Here is a 15,775-nt window from a genome sequence, read left to right on the forward strand (position 1 = left end):
TCTCGAAAAAAGTAACAAAACAAAAAATTTCTTAATAAACGTGTGCTGAATAATATAAGAGAAATAATCCCTCCCTCCACAGAATGCCCTAAAACTCAGCACAGAGCTCAGGCTGCTCAAATTCAAGGCAGTCCTTTTGTCTCAAGTACCCAAGTCCTGGATTCACAAGCAGGAGCTTCATGCTAAGCTGAGACTATATCTTGCTATTTTGCCTACGCTGTCTTCAAACTCCAGGGCCTAAGTCACCTTTTTCACTCAATGTCTCCAATACTGAAACTACAGGCACAAAGCACATACACAGCCAAAGAGAAACTATCAAGAAGAGCTAACTTTCTTGGCCTTAGATAACATTTTCAGAGCAGAGAATTGGCAGGTTAAATCCAGCCCAGGAAACTTGTCTGTTGACAGCTGTGTTTACTAGTGCCCAAAGTCAGCTCTGTGCTGGACACAGATCCTATTACCTCACTTCCTATTTGAATGGCAATCTCAGACTTTCTAAGGTGGGTGTTGCTCACACCTGTAATTACAGCAATCAAGCAGCAGAGGCAGAAGGATCAGGAGTTCCAAGGCTAGTCTGTATTACATGAGATCTTGTCTCAAAACACAAAACAGGGGCTTGGGAGATGGTTCAGTGGATAAAGGTGTTCCTGCACAAGCCTGACAACCCACATTTCACCTCCAGTATCCACATGGTGGAAAGAAAGAACTGATTCCATTAAACTTCCCTCTGACTTCCACAAGCACACCATTCGTGTGAGAGTGGGTGCCGTGTGCTGTGTGTGCACAAAAAATAAAATAAAATAAAAATTATAGTACTCAAAGAAAGAAAAGTTTCTGCTTCACTAACTTCATGCCTATTATCTGAAGATTCTTCTCATGAGGATGAAAAGTGGCAAAAACTAATAAGCAAGTACTGCAACCCCATCTTTTTCTTCCCTTTTATTTTTGAGACAAGGTCTCATATGTAGTTCTAGTTAGCCTGATTCACCATGTAGACCAGGCTGGCCTAAAATTCACATTGATCTCCCTATCTCCTGAAATCTAGGATCAAAGGCATGGACCACCTTGCCCAGCAAAACACTAGCTAACCCATTTTTTTAAATGAAATACCTACACTTATGAAAAAGTTAGGAAAACTCTGAAAACATTAAAACAGCACACTTTGTTTTAGAATCCAACATACTTCTAACCATTCAAATTTCAGGATTAAAAGTATTAGTGTGAAAATGAAAAAAAAATGTATGTATTAGAGGCAGGAGGATTAGGAGTCTGAGGCTAGCCTGTTACAAAGTGAGAACCTGTCTCAGCGCGCGCGCACACAGACAGACAGACACACACACACACACACACACACACACACACACACACACACAGAATTAGCTTTTATTTTTTTTCACAATAATCATAACTCCCACAAGTAATTTTTCTCTTAATTATTTCTTGTATTATTAGTAATAAAGACATTTCCAACACGCTTATTCTAAGAATTAATGACCAGGCATGGTGGTACACATCTTTAATCCCAGCACTCAGGAGGCAGAAGCAGGTGGATCTCTAAGTTCAAGGCCAGCCTGGTCAAAAAAGCAAGTTCCGCCACAGCCAGTTCAGAAGACATAAATTTTAGGCATTAAATTATATAACCTCTAAATTCAAAATTCAGATAATCAAATATCTTTGATGCAAAACAAAAAAAAGCAATTTTTTTTTTGAAAAAAAAAATTCAGAAGATACTCAGAATATAGTCTGTTTCTGTGAGCTAAAGGTCCTGGGAGTTTTCTTTGGAAGAGGGCTAGGCATGACATCAACCACTGGCTACAACAGCTCTCTCTCTAGCTGACAGGATCCTGTATTTATATGTAAGGCAAAAGGATCAGTTCAGTCCTCAGCCATATACTGAATTTGAGGCCAGCCTGGGCCACTTGAGAGCCTGCCCACGCCCACAAATCCATCAAAAATAAATGAAGGTAACATAATCATAGTCAAAAAGCACAAGGATCACAGGTTAAAGCAACTTAGTAAGACCCTCTTTCAAAGCCTAAAAAAAACTTTTTCAAAAGGGCCATGGATACAGCCCAGGTATACAGAATATTTGCCTAGCATGCTCAAGACCTTAGGGTTCAAGTCTTAGTACTAGGGTGGGGAGAATAGGTAACAATTAATTAAAAGGTAAGAAAGAGAAGGAAATGTGAAATTCCTTCCCAAAGACAAATAATTAAATTACTTAACAAAGGGCCAATAAGAAGGTAAAGGTACTTATATAGCTAACCCTGCCAACATGAATTCAAACCCTGGGACCCACATGGTAAAGGAAAGAACCAATATCTCTAACTTACGCTATGACCTCCACTCACTCACCATGGCACACATACTGCCCCCTCCACTCAATCAACTAATGTTAAAAAGGGAAATTAAACAATTAATTGCTTGTTGTGAAGCCCAGTCCCAGTGGATACATTTACAAAACGTTCCTGTACCTAACCCTCAGGGAACACTGAAGAAGGGGTAGAGAGACTATGTAAGACCCAGAGAGCAGGGAATTGCCGTGAGACTGTGTCTCCAGTAGAGTCAGAAGCTACACTCATAAAATCTCACCAACACGACTGGGCAAACATGAGCTGAACAAGGATGACACTGGACATGCCAAAGTGGATGGGGACAAACCCACTAGGCCTCAACCCTACACAAAGAAGTGAGGCAACCAAGGGAAGCTGGGATCCGGAGAGGTGGTCTTCCCTAGGGAAAAGCACACACCAATTGGCTGTCCAGCCCTGAAAACATACATACAAATAATATTGTATGGATGGAACAGGTTATATTTAGAAATATATATATTTATATTATATATTCACATATAAAATATATACATGTATATGAATAAAATGAAAAAAAAAGGCTGTGAATTTGAAGGAGAGTGGGGAGGGGTATATGGGAAAGCTTGGAAGGAGGAAAGGAAGGAAGGGAGAAATGTAATTATAATCTCAAAAAAACCCAAGAATATGGAATAAAAACATATTCATTCATTCCTCCCCCCCCCCCCATGACAGGTTTCTCCGTATATCCCCGGCTGTCCTGGAACTCAATGTGTAGACCAGATTGCCTTCAAACTCAAGAGATCTTCCTGCCTCTGCCTCCTGAATGCTGGGATTAAAGGCGTTGACACCACCACCCGACTCAATCTACCTTTCTTAACTTAAAAAATTTTCCAGAAAATAAACAAAGATTATTAAAATTTGTAAGCAGCTGGGGGTGCTTCTCAGTTGTACCGGGCATGGCAAACACCTGTAATCCTAGGACTTGGGAGGTCCAAGCAGAATTGTAATTCATCCAAGGTTATATATATTGTCAGTCTAGGTTAAATATGACCTTTTCTCAAAGAAAAACAGGAAAATAAAATTTGAAGAATCAAATACTTAGCCTAGGATGTCTAATTCACTCTGAAAGAAAGTTATGACAAATAACTATAACACTGATATATCACAACAATAAAATACAGCTGTTTAGACATACTGTGCCTTGAATTATTATGCCCAATTTATAATTACATGCATCAAACTCTGATGGGACAAATAAATAAATAAATCCTACTGGCTATGCATCACTGCATTAAAAAAAATCAACTCAGCTTTAAAAAACAGTAATTTATTTGTATCTTGTTCTTTACATTTAACATTGGTAACATCCAGGAAATTCTTTATCAAGCATACCTACCATCCACCTTTTGCTTCTGAAATGCAGGAAGGATGCCATCATCACTGGACCACTGAAGAATTTTCTTCTACCACTCAGAGCCAAAACTAAAAAGCATTTCTAATGCCTTTTTCAATCATGTAACTATCACAATTACTCAAGAAACCAGATACGGGTTGAAAGCGGCAGGGCTTTCTTTTATAAAACACCTTAATGATCGAATAGTTAACAGCTCTTGATATAGCTAATTAGAGTTATCTCACTACCAACTCAATTCCAACAGCCTTCATTTTAAATACTAAAATAACCTTTAAAAATAAATCTGGTTTCAGTGGCCAAAAGTTGATTGAGTTCATGATATGAATTACATCTCAATTAAAAAAAATTGTGTGGGGGGGATAGAATACATTCATCAATAGTCTTGTACAGTTAACCTATATTCAAATTGTACCTTTGCTTCAAGTTTGGGCTAAGGCAATTGGTCTGTCACTGAGCAAATATTAAGATTCCATTACATGGTGCTTCAACTAAAACAAAAAACAAACAAAAAAAACAAAACAAAACAACCCAAACTGAAACCTAAGAATCTCTTTCCTACAGTTTCTTCCCTTTGTTGCTTCCTAACCAACCCATCTGAAGAGGACAACTAACAGACAAGAGAAGAACTAGGTCACTGATATTTTTCCACCCAGGACTTGATGAGTAGTAGGCTTCAAACATCAAACAGGAGCCTCTAGATCAACCACGGGTTTGGTTTCGTAGAGGCAGACAATTCTTTAGGGACTCCAATACTAAGAGGGACATGTTTAGATTAGAAAAAAAGAAAATAAACGTTTCTTTCAGACTCAACATTCTAAGAAAAAAAAAAAAAAAAGGTCCATCCTTTGGGGCCTCCCCCTCCCCCTCCACTATTAGGACGACAGATAAGTGGAGTAGATTTACTCTCGGCTGCATTAGGAGATATCTTCCCATATAGATTTACCAATCTCGCTTCTCAGAAACAAACTATCGCTGACCCCAAATGATTCTTTTTACGAATGGGTGTATTCTTCCTATAAACACTCCGATCCCTGATCGAGGTCACGGGCTAGGCGATAACCTTTGCCAGGCTCGGGTTTGAGCTCCTCTCCGAGAGCCGAGCCTGCACGGGAACCACTGACCCGTCGCAGCCGTTTAGGGACGAGGGCGGGGGACCCGCCAGGGTCTGCCTTTTGCCTTTCGAATCCGGACTAGGAAGTGAGACTGCGCCCGCTCAGTTCCGGGAGCCGCAGCGTCCGCGGCGCGGTCCGGAACCCGCCTGGGCCGCGCGCAACAAGTGACTGGCGCGCGCCTGGGTCCCCGCGGCCTCCCCGCGCACCCGGGCCCGCCGACTTACGATCTCCGAGCGGCCGTCGCGGCAGGCGTTCTGGAAGCGTGTCTGGCGCTCCTCGTGAGGCCGGTCCCTGAAGCCCGTGTACTTAATCTGCAAGGCAGAGGTGGCCCGAAATCAGGAGTCAAATCCGCGGCGGCGCCCGCCCGCTCCCCGCGGCTCCGATAAGGGCAAGCAGAGTCTGCGGGCGGACTGCTGCCGGGGTGAGATTACCCCTCCGCCGGCTCGCCGCCTCGGGCCTCCCGGGAACCAAGCCGCTCAAACTTTTCTCCGCCCGGGCCCACTCGGGGCGCGCCAAGGCCTCCGCGCCTCCCACCCGCCTCACCTCACACTCGCGGCTCAGCTTCCTGAAGAACTCCTCGTTCTCGAACTTGCTTCTCTGGTCGGGGACGACGCGCGGCATCTTCCCGCCCTCAGGCCGCGCCGGCCGGCCGCGCTCCGGGCTAGCGCGGTGCACCCGCTGGCGGGCTCGGTGCTGACCGGCTGACCGCCCACCCGCGGCGTCTGGACTCCCGCTGCTCTTTGTTTCAGGAGCCCGCCCGCGTGGGCTCCCGCTCCAGGGAGTCTGAGGTGCGGCCGTCTGCTTGAGCCCAACCCACGCTACCGCCGCCGCCGCCTCAGCCGTTGCTTGCCGCCCGCGCAGACACAGCTCCAGCCTCCCCCGGCCGCGGCCGCCACTTCCTCTCGCCGCCCCCCCCTTCTCTCCCCACCTCCCCGCCGGCCCCACCCCTCCTTCTCGCGCGCCCGCCCGCCTCAAACTCTAGCAAACAAGACGCACCATTCACAACTCCGCGACCCGCGCCGCGCATGCGCCACCCACCAGCTTGCGGGGCCGCTGGGTTGCAGTGAAACCCGGCTCCTTCCGCAGCACAATCTCCTTACCCTAGCCTGTGCGCTGGCTTCTCAGCCAACAACCGCCCAGAAGGGATCTGCCCCTCCCTTAGCAGCTAGGAGCGGCCCCGCAGACCCTTTTTTTTCTGCCCCTTTCTGGGCTATCTGGAACTTCTTGGCTCTCTAGCCAGCCACGCAGAGTAACCCCAGATAGCCACTTGAATTCGAGGAAACTTAAGTCCTTGAAGACTTTGCATACTTCACACAGTCTGGGAGGGATGTGGACTGTGCACTGAAAGGTGGAAGTAGACATCTAGCTGAATCATGGTGGAAAGGTGGTGGCTGTTGGAGCCAGGTGGGCATTAATGAGTCTGTCTGCAGACGAAGGTTTTAGTACCACACCAGTACTTGTCAGTAAGAGACTCAGATTGGTAATTCCCAAAATGCACTCATAAATTCATAGCGTTGGTATGAGAGTGTTTATGTAGGTCTAGCACATCATTTAAAGAAAAACAATCTAAATTATATATAACCCGTTGCCAGTCTATATTTTTACCCAAATATGGAGTTAAGTACGAAAAATATCTGCAAGTTCTAGAGAAGTCATTTAGCCAGAGCAGAAGAAAGTCTGGATTTGCAACAGAGCTTGATCTAAAGCTGATCCTCAATAAATCCCGATCCTTAAAATTCCAGTTTGTTAAAAGTTCAGTTCAAAGCCGGCTGGTGGTGGCACACACCTTTAATCCCAGCACTCGGGAGGCAGAGCCAGGCAGATCTCTGTGAGTTCGAGGCCAGCCTGGTCTACAGAGCGAGATCCAGGACAGGCACCAAAACAAAACAGAGAAACCCTGTCTCGAAACAGACAAACAAAACAAACAAACAAAAGTTCAGTTCAAGGATGGCAAATAGATGCCAGTTCTGACAGCAGCTGACCAGATGCTAAGCCTTGTGAGGATACACCCAAAGTCACCAGAATCAGTTCTGAGGTCAGTTGGCAATGCCTGCTTGAATACAGATTTTGGCAGAATTTTACAGCCAGCCCAGTTCAATCTTACTTTATAGATAGAGACCTAAACTTGGGTAAACAACTGTCGTAGTTTGCCAGAGACTGTCCTTGTTTTAGCAATGGCCCACCCCTGCCCAACCCTCTGAAGCTGCTCAGTCCCCATAGGGTGGTTGACCGTCTTAACTGAAGTCTGGAGAGTTGATTGCCCGAAGTCAAGGGTTTGTTGTTGGGTTTGTGTGTTGTGTGCATTACTTTTCTACTGCTGTGATAAAACACCATGTTCAAGGAACTAATAGAAGAGTTTATTTGGGCTTACCACTCCAACAGGTTAGAGTCCATGATGATGGGGCATGGTTGACAGGAGTAGGAAGCTCTGAGGGCTCACATCTTTTTGTTTGGTTTGTCGAGACAGGGTTTCTCTGTGTAGTCCTGGCTGTCCTGAAACTCACTTGGTAGACCAGGATGGCTTTGAACTCTGAGATTTGCCTGCTTGTGACTCCAAAGAGCTGGGATTAAAGGCATGTGCTGCTACTGCCTGGCTGAGGACTCACATCTTAAATAAAAAAACATGAAACAATAAAATCTAGGAATGCCAGTGGCTTTGAAACCCCAAAGGTGGCCCCCCAGGGACATACTTCCTCCAGCAAGGCCATGCCTCCTAAACCTACCCACATAATACTACCACTGGGGATTAAGTATTTAAACATCTGAGCCTATGTGGGACATTTCTCATTCAGACCACCACAGCCTGGGTGATGTAGTTCGAACCCAGGGATTCACCTCAGCAAGTGCCATACCACTGAGCTATATTCCCAGCCTTCATGGTCAAGTTTTTTTTAGCAGTCAAATTTGTAGGCAACATGTACTTATAGCCCCAGATACTTCAGCACTGTGGCAGGAAGATTTCTTGAGCCTAGGACCTACACCAAAAAAAAAAAAAAAAAAAAAAAAAAAAAAGGGGGGGGGAGGAGGAAGGAGGTCCTGTAAGTTGATGGTTTTGAGAGTCATATTCTTTCCATTAGCAGATATGGAATCAGCTCCTTCCTTCCTCCCTCCCTCCCTCTCTCCCTCCCTCCCTCCTTCCCTTCCTCCCTGCCTTCCTTCCTCTTTGTTTTGTTTGTTTTTGTTTTCTGGGACAGGGTTTCTCTGTGTAGCCCTGGCTGTCCTGGAACTTGCTCTACAGACAAGAGTGGCCTTCGAACGAACTCAGAGTGCCTCTGCCTCCTGAGTGCTGGGATTAAAGACTTGCACCATTATGCTTGGCAAATCAGCTCCTTCTTAGAACAGACATCACCCGCCGCACTTCTAAGCCTGTAGAACGGATATGTGTACATGAATAGAAAGGGTACAGTTGTAGATAAAAACAATAACTACTGATGGACCTTCAGCTATTTCACAATCTTCCACTCTGGCCTCTTTTCATTTATTTATTTTTTAATGTGTGTGTGTGTGTGTGTGTGTGTGTGTGTGTGTGTGTGTGTATGATGTGTGTGATGTGTGCACACATGCCATGGCTTGTATGTACAGTTCAGAGGACACCTTTGTGTAGTCAGTTCTGTAATGCCTCCTTTACTTGGGTTCCAGGAATTGAACTCAGGTCATCAGGTTTTCACACAGCAAGTGCTTTTGAACATGATGCTGGGCTCTCTCACCAGCCCTGCTCAGGCCCCTTTCAATTGCAAGGGACGGAAACCCTATCCCAACAAACTTAAAACTCAAAGAGGTCATTTATTTCAAGTAAACAAAGAGGGGTGTAAATGAACCTCATCCCAACAGTAAGGACTCACTTCCGTTTCTCCTTTCTCTTCACTGCTCAATTCTCAGAGGCTCTCTTAGGTGGCTTCCATTTCCTGGCAAAGGATGGCATCAGCTACCCTTCAACTTCTTGAAAATTACAGGGAAGGACTTTGATTCTCCTTCTGGGTTCACATAGACTCCCTTCTGTAAAATCATAATGTCCAGACAGATGTACTGATATAATCTATCAGTTTACATTCTATGCCTATTTATCAGGGTTTGAAGGCCTGTGATTGGCAGCGCCAGAGACAGTTTGATAAATTGAAAGAGAAGGAAAAGCAAATTTTCCCAAAAGAGGGAATGAATGAAAATGTGTTACAGGACCACTAAACAATTTGTATCAGCTATATCTGGCTGCAGTTTTTATTGATTTTTGTTGTTGTTGTTGTTGTTTTGTTTTTCAAGACAGGCTTCTCTGTCTTGAACTATCCTGGAACTCCCTTTGTAGACCCGGCTGGCCTAGAACTAACGGCGATCCTCCTGCCTCTGCCTCCCGAGTACTGGGATTAAAGGCATGTGCCATCACTACCTGGCTCTATTGATTTATTTTTAAGATGGGCTCTCATTCTCATGACTCACTTTGTAATAATAATAAAAAAAAGACCTTGAATTTCTGCTTCGTCTGCCTCTACCTCTGCAGTGCTGGGATTGCAGGCATGAGCCATCCATCACACTTGGTTCATGTGGTGCTATGGATGGGACCCAGGGCTTTGCTCATGTTAGGCAATCACTCTATCAAATGAGTGATACATTTCTAGCCCCAAAGCATCCCACTCTTATTAGTGCATAAATATTTTGGTCAAACTGATGGAAAAATTTTCCATAGGCAAAATAATTGACAAAACTAGCATTAAATGTCTGACACATGGGTTAGGAGGTAAGTGAGGCAGCCTTCACCCAAGGCAGATCTGAATTACTCACAGGAGTAAGATCTTTTATGCATCTACAGCATCACCCTCAAGTCTCCCAGTCCAGCCAAGAGAATCTTTGTGCACAGGGCAGCACAGTCATTGTTAAGCAAGAAGAGATGGCGTGGTTCCCAGTCAGCAAGACCTGTCTGCTAGTGTAGGGGTTTATTGCTGGCATTTTTGCTGCTGGCCCTCATGTGGGGTTGGTAGTGAATAAAGTGTATCCCATATGGTATCAGCCGGCACCACCACATTCTGTTTAGGTAGACATTTGTATCACTTTCCGTTTCAACCTCTGCAAAGTGACCTTAAGAAAGCACCAGTGCTCTACAGTGGGTTCCAGTGGGCCTACTCATTTGTGTCTCATCTTGGCCTTTTGTTTCTAACAGTAATTGTTTCTTCCATTGGAAATAAAAGCTGAAACTGGGAAGAATGACCCAGTCCTGTAACACTAGACTAGTACTCGGAAGACTGAGGCAAGAGGATGTTAAGTCCTGGGCCAGCTTAGGGACTGATACACAGTGAAACTGTCAAAAACAAAACAAAACAAAAACAAAACAAAGCAAATCAACCAACCAACCAAACCAAACAAGCAGAAAAAGAAAGGAAAAGAAGAAGATAAAAGAAAAGAAGCTGGGTGGTGGTGGTGCACACCTTTAATCCCAGCACTAGAGAAGCAGAAGCAGGTGGATCTCTGTGAGTTTGAGGCCAGCCTGGTCTACAGAGCGAGTTCCAGGGTAGCCAGGGCTACACAGAGAAACCCTGTCTTGAAAAACAAAAAGGAAAGAAAGAAAAATCAATCTCTATTAGTGCCCTGAAAGGAAAAATAGTAGCAAGGTCAAGGGATCTGGACCTAGGTGGGTGTGAATGCAGGGAACACAGAGCAAGCCAGAGTACTTTAACTGTCAGCTGGATGGGGCTGAGAACGATGTCCTTTGGGAAATAGATGGCAAAATCTGCCCAGCACACCCGGAATCACTGCAGCCTTTGGCAACTCCAGGCCACAGGGTAACCCACACTCAGCATGGTCTGGCATCTGAGTGGCCTGGTCCGGGAAAACGCTGCTGGGAAACAAGCTGTTGGCTCTAGGAACTCTCCTCAGCTGACCTCGGTATGCCGTTTTAGTTGTTTTAAAATTTTTTTTTCTTATTTAAAAAATGGGATTAAAAGAAATTTATAAAGGAAAATTTCATCCAAATGAGGTACATTTAGGTCTGTACTCCTAACAGCTTTGGCAGCAGTCTGGTTGAGTAAAGACTGGATTCAGACTGCTCTGTGAAGTTTGCTCAGACCCAGTTCTAGGAGGTCCATGATGGCAACCTGGGAGTGTCTTTGTGCTGCTTAGAAATACCCTTTCCATCACCTCCCCGCCACTAGTGATTCCTCTGAAGCTTTGTTACCTGGGACCTTCTTAAGCATCTAACTAGCTCAGGGGCTCCTCTGCACATTTCCCTACCTTTCCATCTGGGTAGTCACTTCCTGGGACCCCAGTCTGATCTCCAGTAGGTGAACAGAAAGCATACACTAGGGATACTAGGGAGATGGCCTGCCGTGTAAGCATGAAAACCTAAGCTCAGGTCCCTGGAAGCTACATTTTTAAAAAGTGGAGCCTCAGAGCTCATGCTTGTAATCTTAGTGCTGGGTGTGCAGAGGCAGGAGAATCCCTGGAACTTGCTGGCTGGTCAGAATAGTTGAATTGGTAAGTTCTGGGTTCAATGAAAGATGCAAAAAATAAGGCAGAGTGCAACTGAAGAAGACACGGATGTCAACCTCTGGCCCACACGTTCATGCATGCTAATTTATACCTGCACACACAATGTACACACAAAGAAAATGACACAACAGTGCTGGGCAAGGATGGAGAAACTTTAGTTGTCCAGCCCAACTATGAAACTCTGGCCCGAGTGTTTTAATGTCCCTGTTTCAGTTCATTCACACAACCACTTTCTAAATCAGGTCTTGTGTGCCTGTCAGGCAGATGAGGAAATTAGAGAGTGAAAAGGCATTAAGGTAAATTACAAGACTCTGACCCATTAGATTATAAGCACTGAGTATATCGTTTTCATTTACTCCTCCACACAGTCCTGCAAGTTTGACGTAAGTGCACCTATTCTACAGATGAGGAAGCTGAGGCTCAGAGGGGCTAAATGATCCCAGGATTGTGTGAGTTTGTGGTTTGAGATAGTTTCTCTATGTTATCCAGACTGTCCCAAAATTCTCAATCCTCTTGCTTCAGCCTCCCAAGTGCTAGGATTGCAAGTATGTGCCACCGCCCCTAAAAGGATTATTATGTGTCGTCGTTGCCCCCCCCCCCCCTGGTGCTGGGGTCCACACTTAGGCTCTTGCACTTGCTAGGCAAGCACTCTACCACTAAGCTAAATCTCCAGTTTCAAAATGATCTTAACCATATCCTTCTCTGCTGGTGGAGATGGTGAATGTCCTGCCTATACCTCTTACGGAGCTGCAAACTCATAGAAAGCTGTAGCTGGATCTCTCCTACTGGAGTATCCGCCATGTCCCAGAGACTCCTTAACCATAATACCAGGGTCCTATTGGAAGCATTTGTAGGAGATGCAGCTCTTGTGTTTGAGGTTATTTATCCCTGCCCCGGCCCCCAGCTGTTTGTCCTTCTTTGTCTTGGAAAGTCCCGCAGAAGGGATGGCTTTATCTGGGTCTGGTACCTGAGCTCCCCACATCCGACTTTCCAGGTCTCTGTGCCTTTGTCATCTTCTTTCCTAAGGAAACAGTTTCCCTTCAGTTACTAAGGAAATATTGTACCATCTTGAAACTGGGATCTGAGCCACAAATGAGACTTGAGGGAAAGGAAGAGAAATTGGTAACTGGCACCATGCCTAAAGTCCTGGCTCCACTCAGCTTCTAGGTTTTAGAAGGCAATGGGCCAATATCCAGGACGAATGTGTCATCTGCCTGAGTAAGGCAGTTTCCTGGGCCCTTAACGTCTTCTTTTTTTTTTTTTTTTTTTTTTTTTTTATGTAGAACTCACATTCCATAAAATTTGCCCCTGGGCCCTACAGAGTTTCTCTTTAGTTCCAAAAGTGTTTTCCCCGTTCAGCTCTCTTGCCACCCTCCCCCACCAGCTCAGCTCAGCCATAGGGAAAGGAAAGAGAGCAAATTTACCCAGAATAGAATTTCTTCAGTGTTGGGATCAATAAACCCTTTTGCTTAAAAGGAACCAGATGATTTCATCCTTGTAATTACAAGGTTGACGTTTGCAAATCTTGCCCAGGCTCCAAATGAGCCTCTTTGTCATAGGCGGTGGAGGGATTTGTCTGGGTGCCTGAGGACGGACGGAGAGGGAGCCTGGTGTGGTGGGAAGAGGTCCTGGCTCAGGTCAAGAGGCCCCGCTGATCTTATGGGGCTGCATTGACGCTTTGTCCCCCTCCCCCACCGACTTCTGGCAAGTGATAGGAAACAGACTAGACAGGAGGCTAGGGAATATCAGCCATGAACTTGAACCACACCATGCTCCTACTTAAGACCCCTCCCCCAAGTCTCCCGTTTTTGTTTTTTTCTTGGCAGAAAGACAAAGGCCTTCAGCGTAGCATGCCAGACCCCAGACAATCTTTCCTTTCCTTTCCAACTCCATCTCTTGTTTCTCCTCATGGCACCCTGCAATCCATACTGGCCTGCTCATGTTTCCCACATGCCTCCGGCATGACTTTCTCCCCCTTCTCTGCAGGGAAGCTCATCCTTCTTTAAATATGAGTTTAGGGGCCTCTGTCTCCCACAGAGTAACTGAGCACCCCTCCCAGCCCTTTTATTCTTCATTTTATTTATTTTGTGTGATCGGGGAGCATGCATGCTATGATATGATACAATATGATATGATACGATACGATACGATTCGAGGGTATGTGGAGATCAGATGACAATTTGTGGTAATTGGTTTTCTCCTACCATGTGGGTTTCAGGGATCAAACTCAGGTTGCTCGGCTTGGAGGCAAATGCCTTTACCCAGTGAGCCATCTTGCTGGCCTCATGCTTATTGTTTTTATTTTTTGAAGTGCTGGGGACTGAACACAGGGCCTTGTACATGCTAGGCAAGCATTCTACTAAGCTACATTCCTAGCCCTACCACCTATTCACAGCAGCACTCCTGACCCTGTAAGAATTTGGCTCCTTGCTAATTTGTGTTTATTCTATTATCATACAGCCAGCACTAAGATTTTAAAGAAATTATTCAAAAATGTAAACTTTTTTTGTAAAAAAAAAAAAAAAATTAGGAATTACAGGAAAAAAAAGAGTCTTGTCACCTTAAAACAATCATTGCTACAGACCCAAAAACTGAAGTTGGTAGATTGCTTGACCTTAATCCCAGAAGTTCAAGGCCAGGCTGGGCAACTCTGTGAGACCCTCATCTCAAAAACCACCACCAACAATAATAGCCCAAGAAACTAGCACCACCACAATGAACAATTGTTAACATTTTAGTGTATTTCCCTTGGCCTTGTTCCATCCACACACTTTCCTACATAGCTCTGACATTCTACATGTGCAGTTTTTTGTTCTCTGTTAGGGGTATCGCCCTAAACCTATGGTACAAATATTTTCCCCTGATATCACTTAATATTTTTAATAGTGTCTTCTTGATTCACTGTTCCAATTCCCTACTGTTGGACACTTAGATTGTTTCCTGTTATTCGTTATTGCAGTTAAAGCTGCTACAAAGCTTGTAATACATTGACTTTCTCTTAAAAGTTCTGGATAGTGTTTTTAGTACCAGTTTTCAGAAGCAGAACTACTAGTTCCAAAGACATAGGCATTGTAAATTTCCTTATACAAGTTATGTGGCTACATTTCTCTGTGGCACTGCCTCTTCCACTTCCTCTTGCTCCTCCTCCTCTTCAGATAAGATCTCACTATGGTGGGACACCTTGCACAGCTTTGATGGAGGGGGAGGGGCTTGGACCTGCCTCAACTGAATGTACCAGGCTCTGCTGACTCCCCATGGGAGGCGTTACCTATTCAGAGGAGGGAATAGGGGAGTGGGTTGAGGGGGGTAAGGCAGGGTGGGGGAGGTGGAGTGGGAGAAAAGAAGAGAGGGAGATCTGTGATTGGTATGTAAAATGAATAAAACTTTTCTTAATTAAAAAAAAAATCTCACTATGACTGGGCAGGCATGATGGCACAAACCTTTAATCCCAACACTTGGGAAGCAGAGGGAGAAAGGAAGGCAGGCAAAAGAATCTCTGTGAGTCGGAGGCCAGCCTGGTCTACATAGTGAATTCCAGGCCAGCCAGTGCTAAATAGTGGGACCCTGTCTCAACAACAAACAAACTAGCGATTTCAAAAAACAAACAAAAGTAGCTCAGGCTATCCTCAGATTCGTGGTCCTCATGTTTCATCATCCCAAGTGCTGGGTGGTAGGTGTGCGACACCATGCCCTTTACCTTTTCTTTCTTTCTGAGCCTCAAAATCTATTCCCTTCTCTGTTTTCAGTGTCTTCAGACACAGGAAATGCCAACCAAGAATAAAACAAGACCTGCAAATAGAGATCAATGGATCAATAAAGGAGGTTGAATAATTTAACACTCACTTCTGGCTCATTATTGACTGTGAAATCCAGATGCATCCTTTTCTACCTCCTCTCCTTTTATATGTCTGATGATGACACCTTGACATTTTGTCCTGCTCTTGGATTCTTTCCCAAGTTTCCCAACCACACCATGCAGGCAGGCACAGTTCCCATCAGACATATTCATCCTCTTTCTCAGTAGCTTCTCTAGTTCTTCCTTATGCCAGTTTCATCTCTGTACCATTCTGTCCCAGGGGAGTTCCCAGCATGCTTTGTAGCATTTACAAGTGTTGATTCTAACCTGGAAGCAACTTCCTAGATAGCTCACACTGTGATAGTGACAAAGACTCATTCTCAAGAAAGCTTTATGTAGCGCCATCCCTCATCCTTCATCCAAGTATGGTCTACATTAGACTGTTTCCAAGAAGATACTGAGGGGAAGCCACTTCATAAATACACTTCAAGATTTTATTATGGGGTTGAGGATGTAGTCAGTAGTAGAACATTTTTCAAACACGAAGGCCCTGGGTTTGATTCCTGGTTCTGGAAAAACTCTTTATTTATTTATTTATTTTTTAAAAATTATTTATTTATTTGATTTTTCGAGACGAGGTTTCTCTGTGTAGCCCTGGCTGTCCTGG

At 44.8% G+C, this 15,775-nt stretch overlaps 1 protein-coding gene across 2 annotated transcripts in view; it reads right to left on the reverse strand.

Moving 5' to 3' along the window:
* Cbfb (core-binding factor subunit beta) overlaps positions 1 to 5,721 on the reverse strand; it is a 47,583-nt gene extending 41,862 nt beyond the window's left edge. Inside the window, exons 1-2 of one of the 2 annotated variants that reach the window (XM_059264185.1) lie at positions 5,382 to 5,721; positions 5,063 to 5,149 (exon numbers count right to left, since the gene is read on the reverse strand). In XM_059264185.1, the coding sequence (XP_059120168.1) occupies positions 5,063 to 5,149; positions 5,382 to 5,459 (165 nt within the window). In that variant the 5' untranslated portion in view covers positions 5,460 to 5,721. The remainder of the gene's footprint in view (positions 1 to 5,062; positions 5,150 to 5,381) is intronic. The other variant, XM_059264186.1, reaches the window with a different exon arrangement.
* Positions 5,722 to 15,775: the final 10,054 nt, after the last annotated feature.

The sequence above is a fragment of the Peromyscus eremicus genome, chromosome 5, assembly GCF_949786415.1.
Source record: "Peromyscus eremicus chromosome 5, PerEre_H2_v1, whole genome shotgun sequence".
Taxonomy (NCBI): domain Eukaryota; kingdom Metazoa; phylum Chordata; class Mammalia; order Rodentia; family Cricetidae; genus Peromyscus; species Peromyscus eremicus.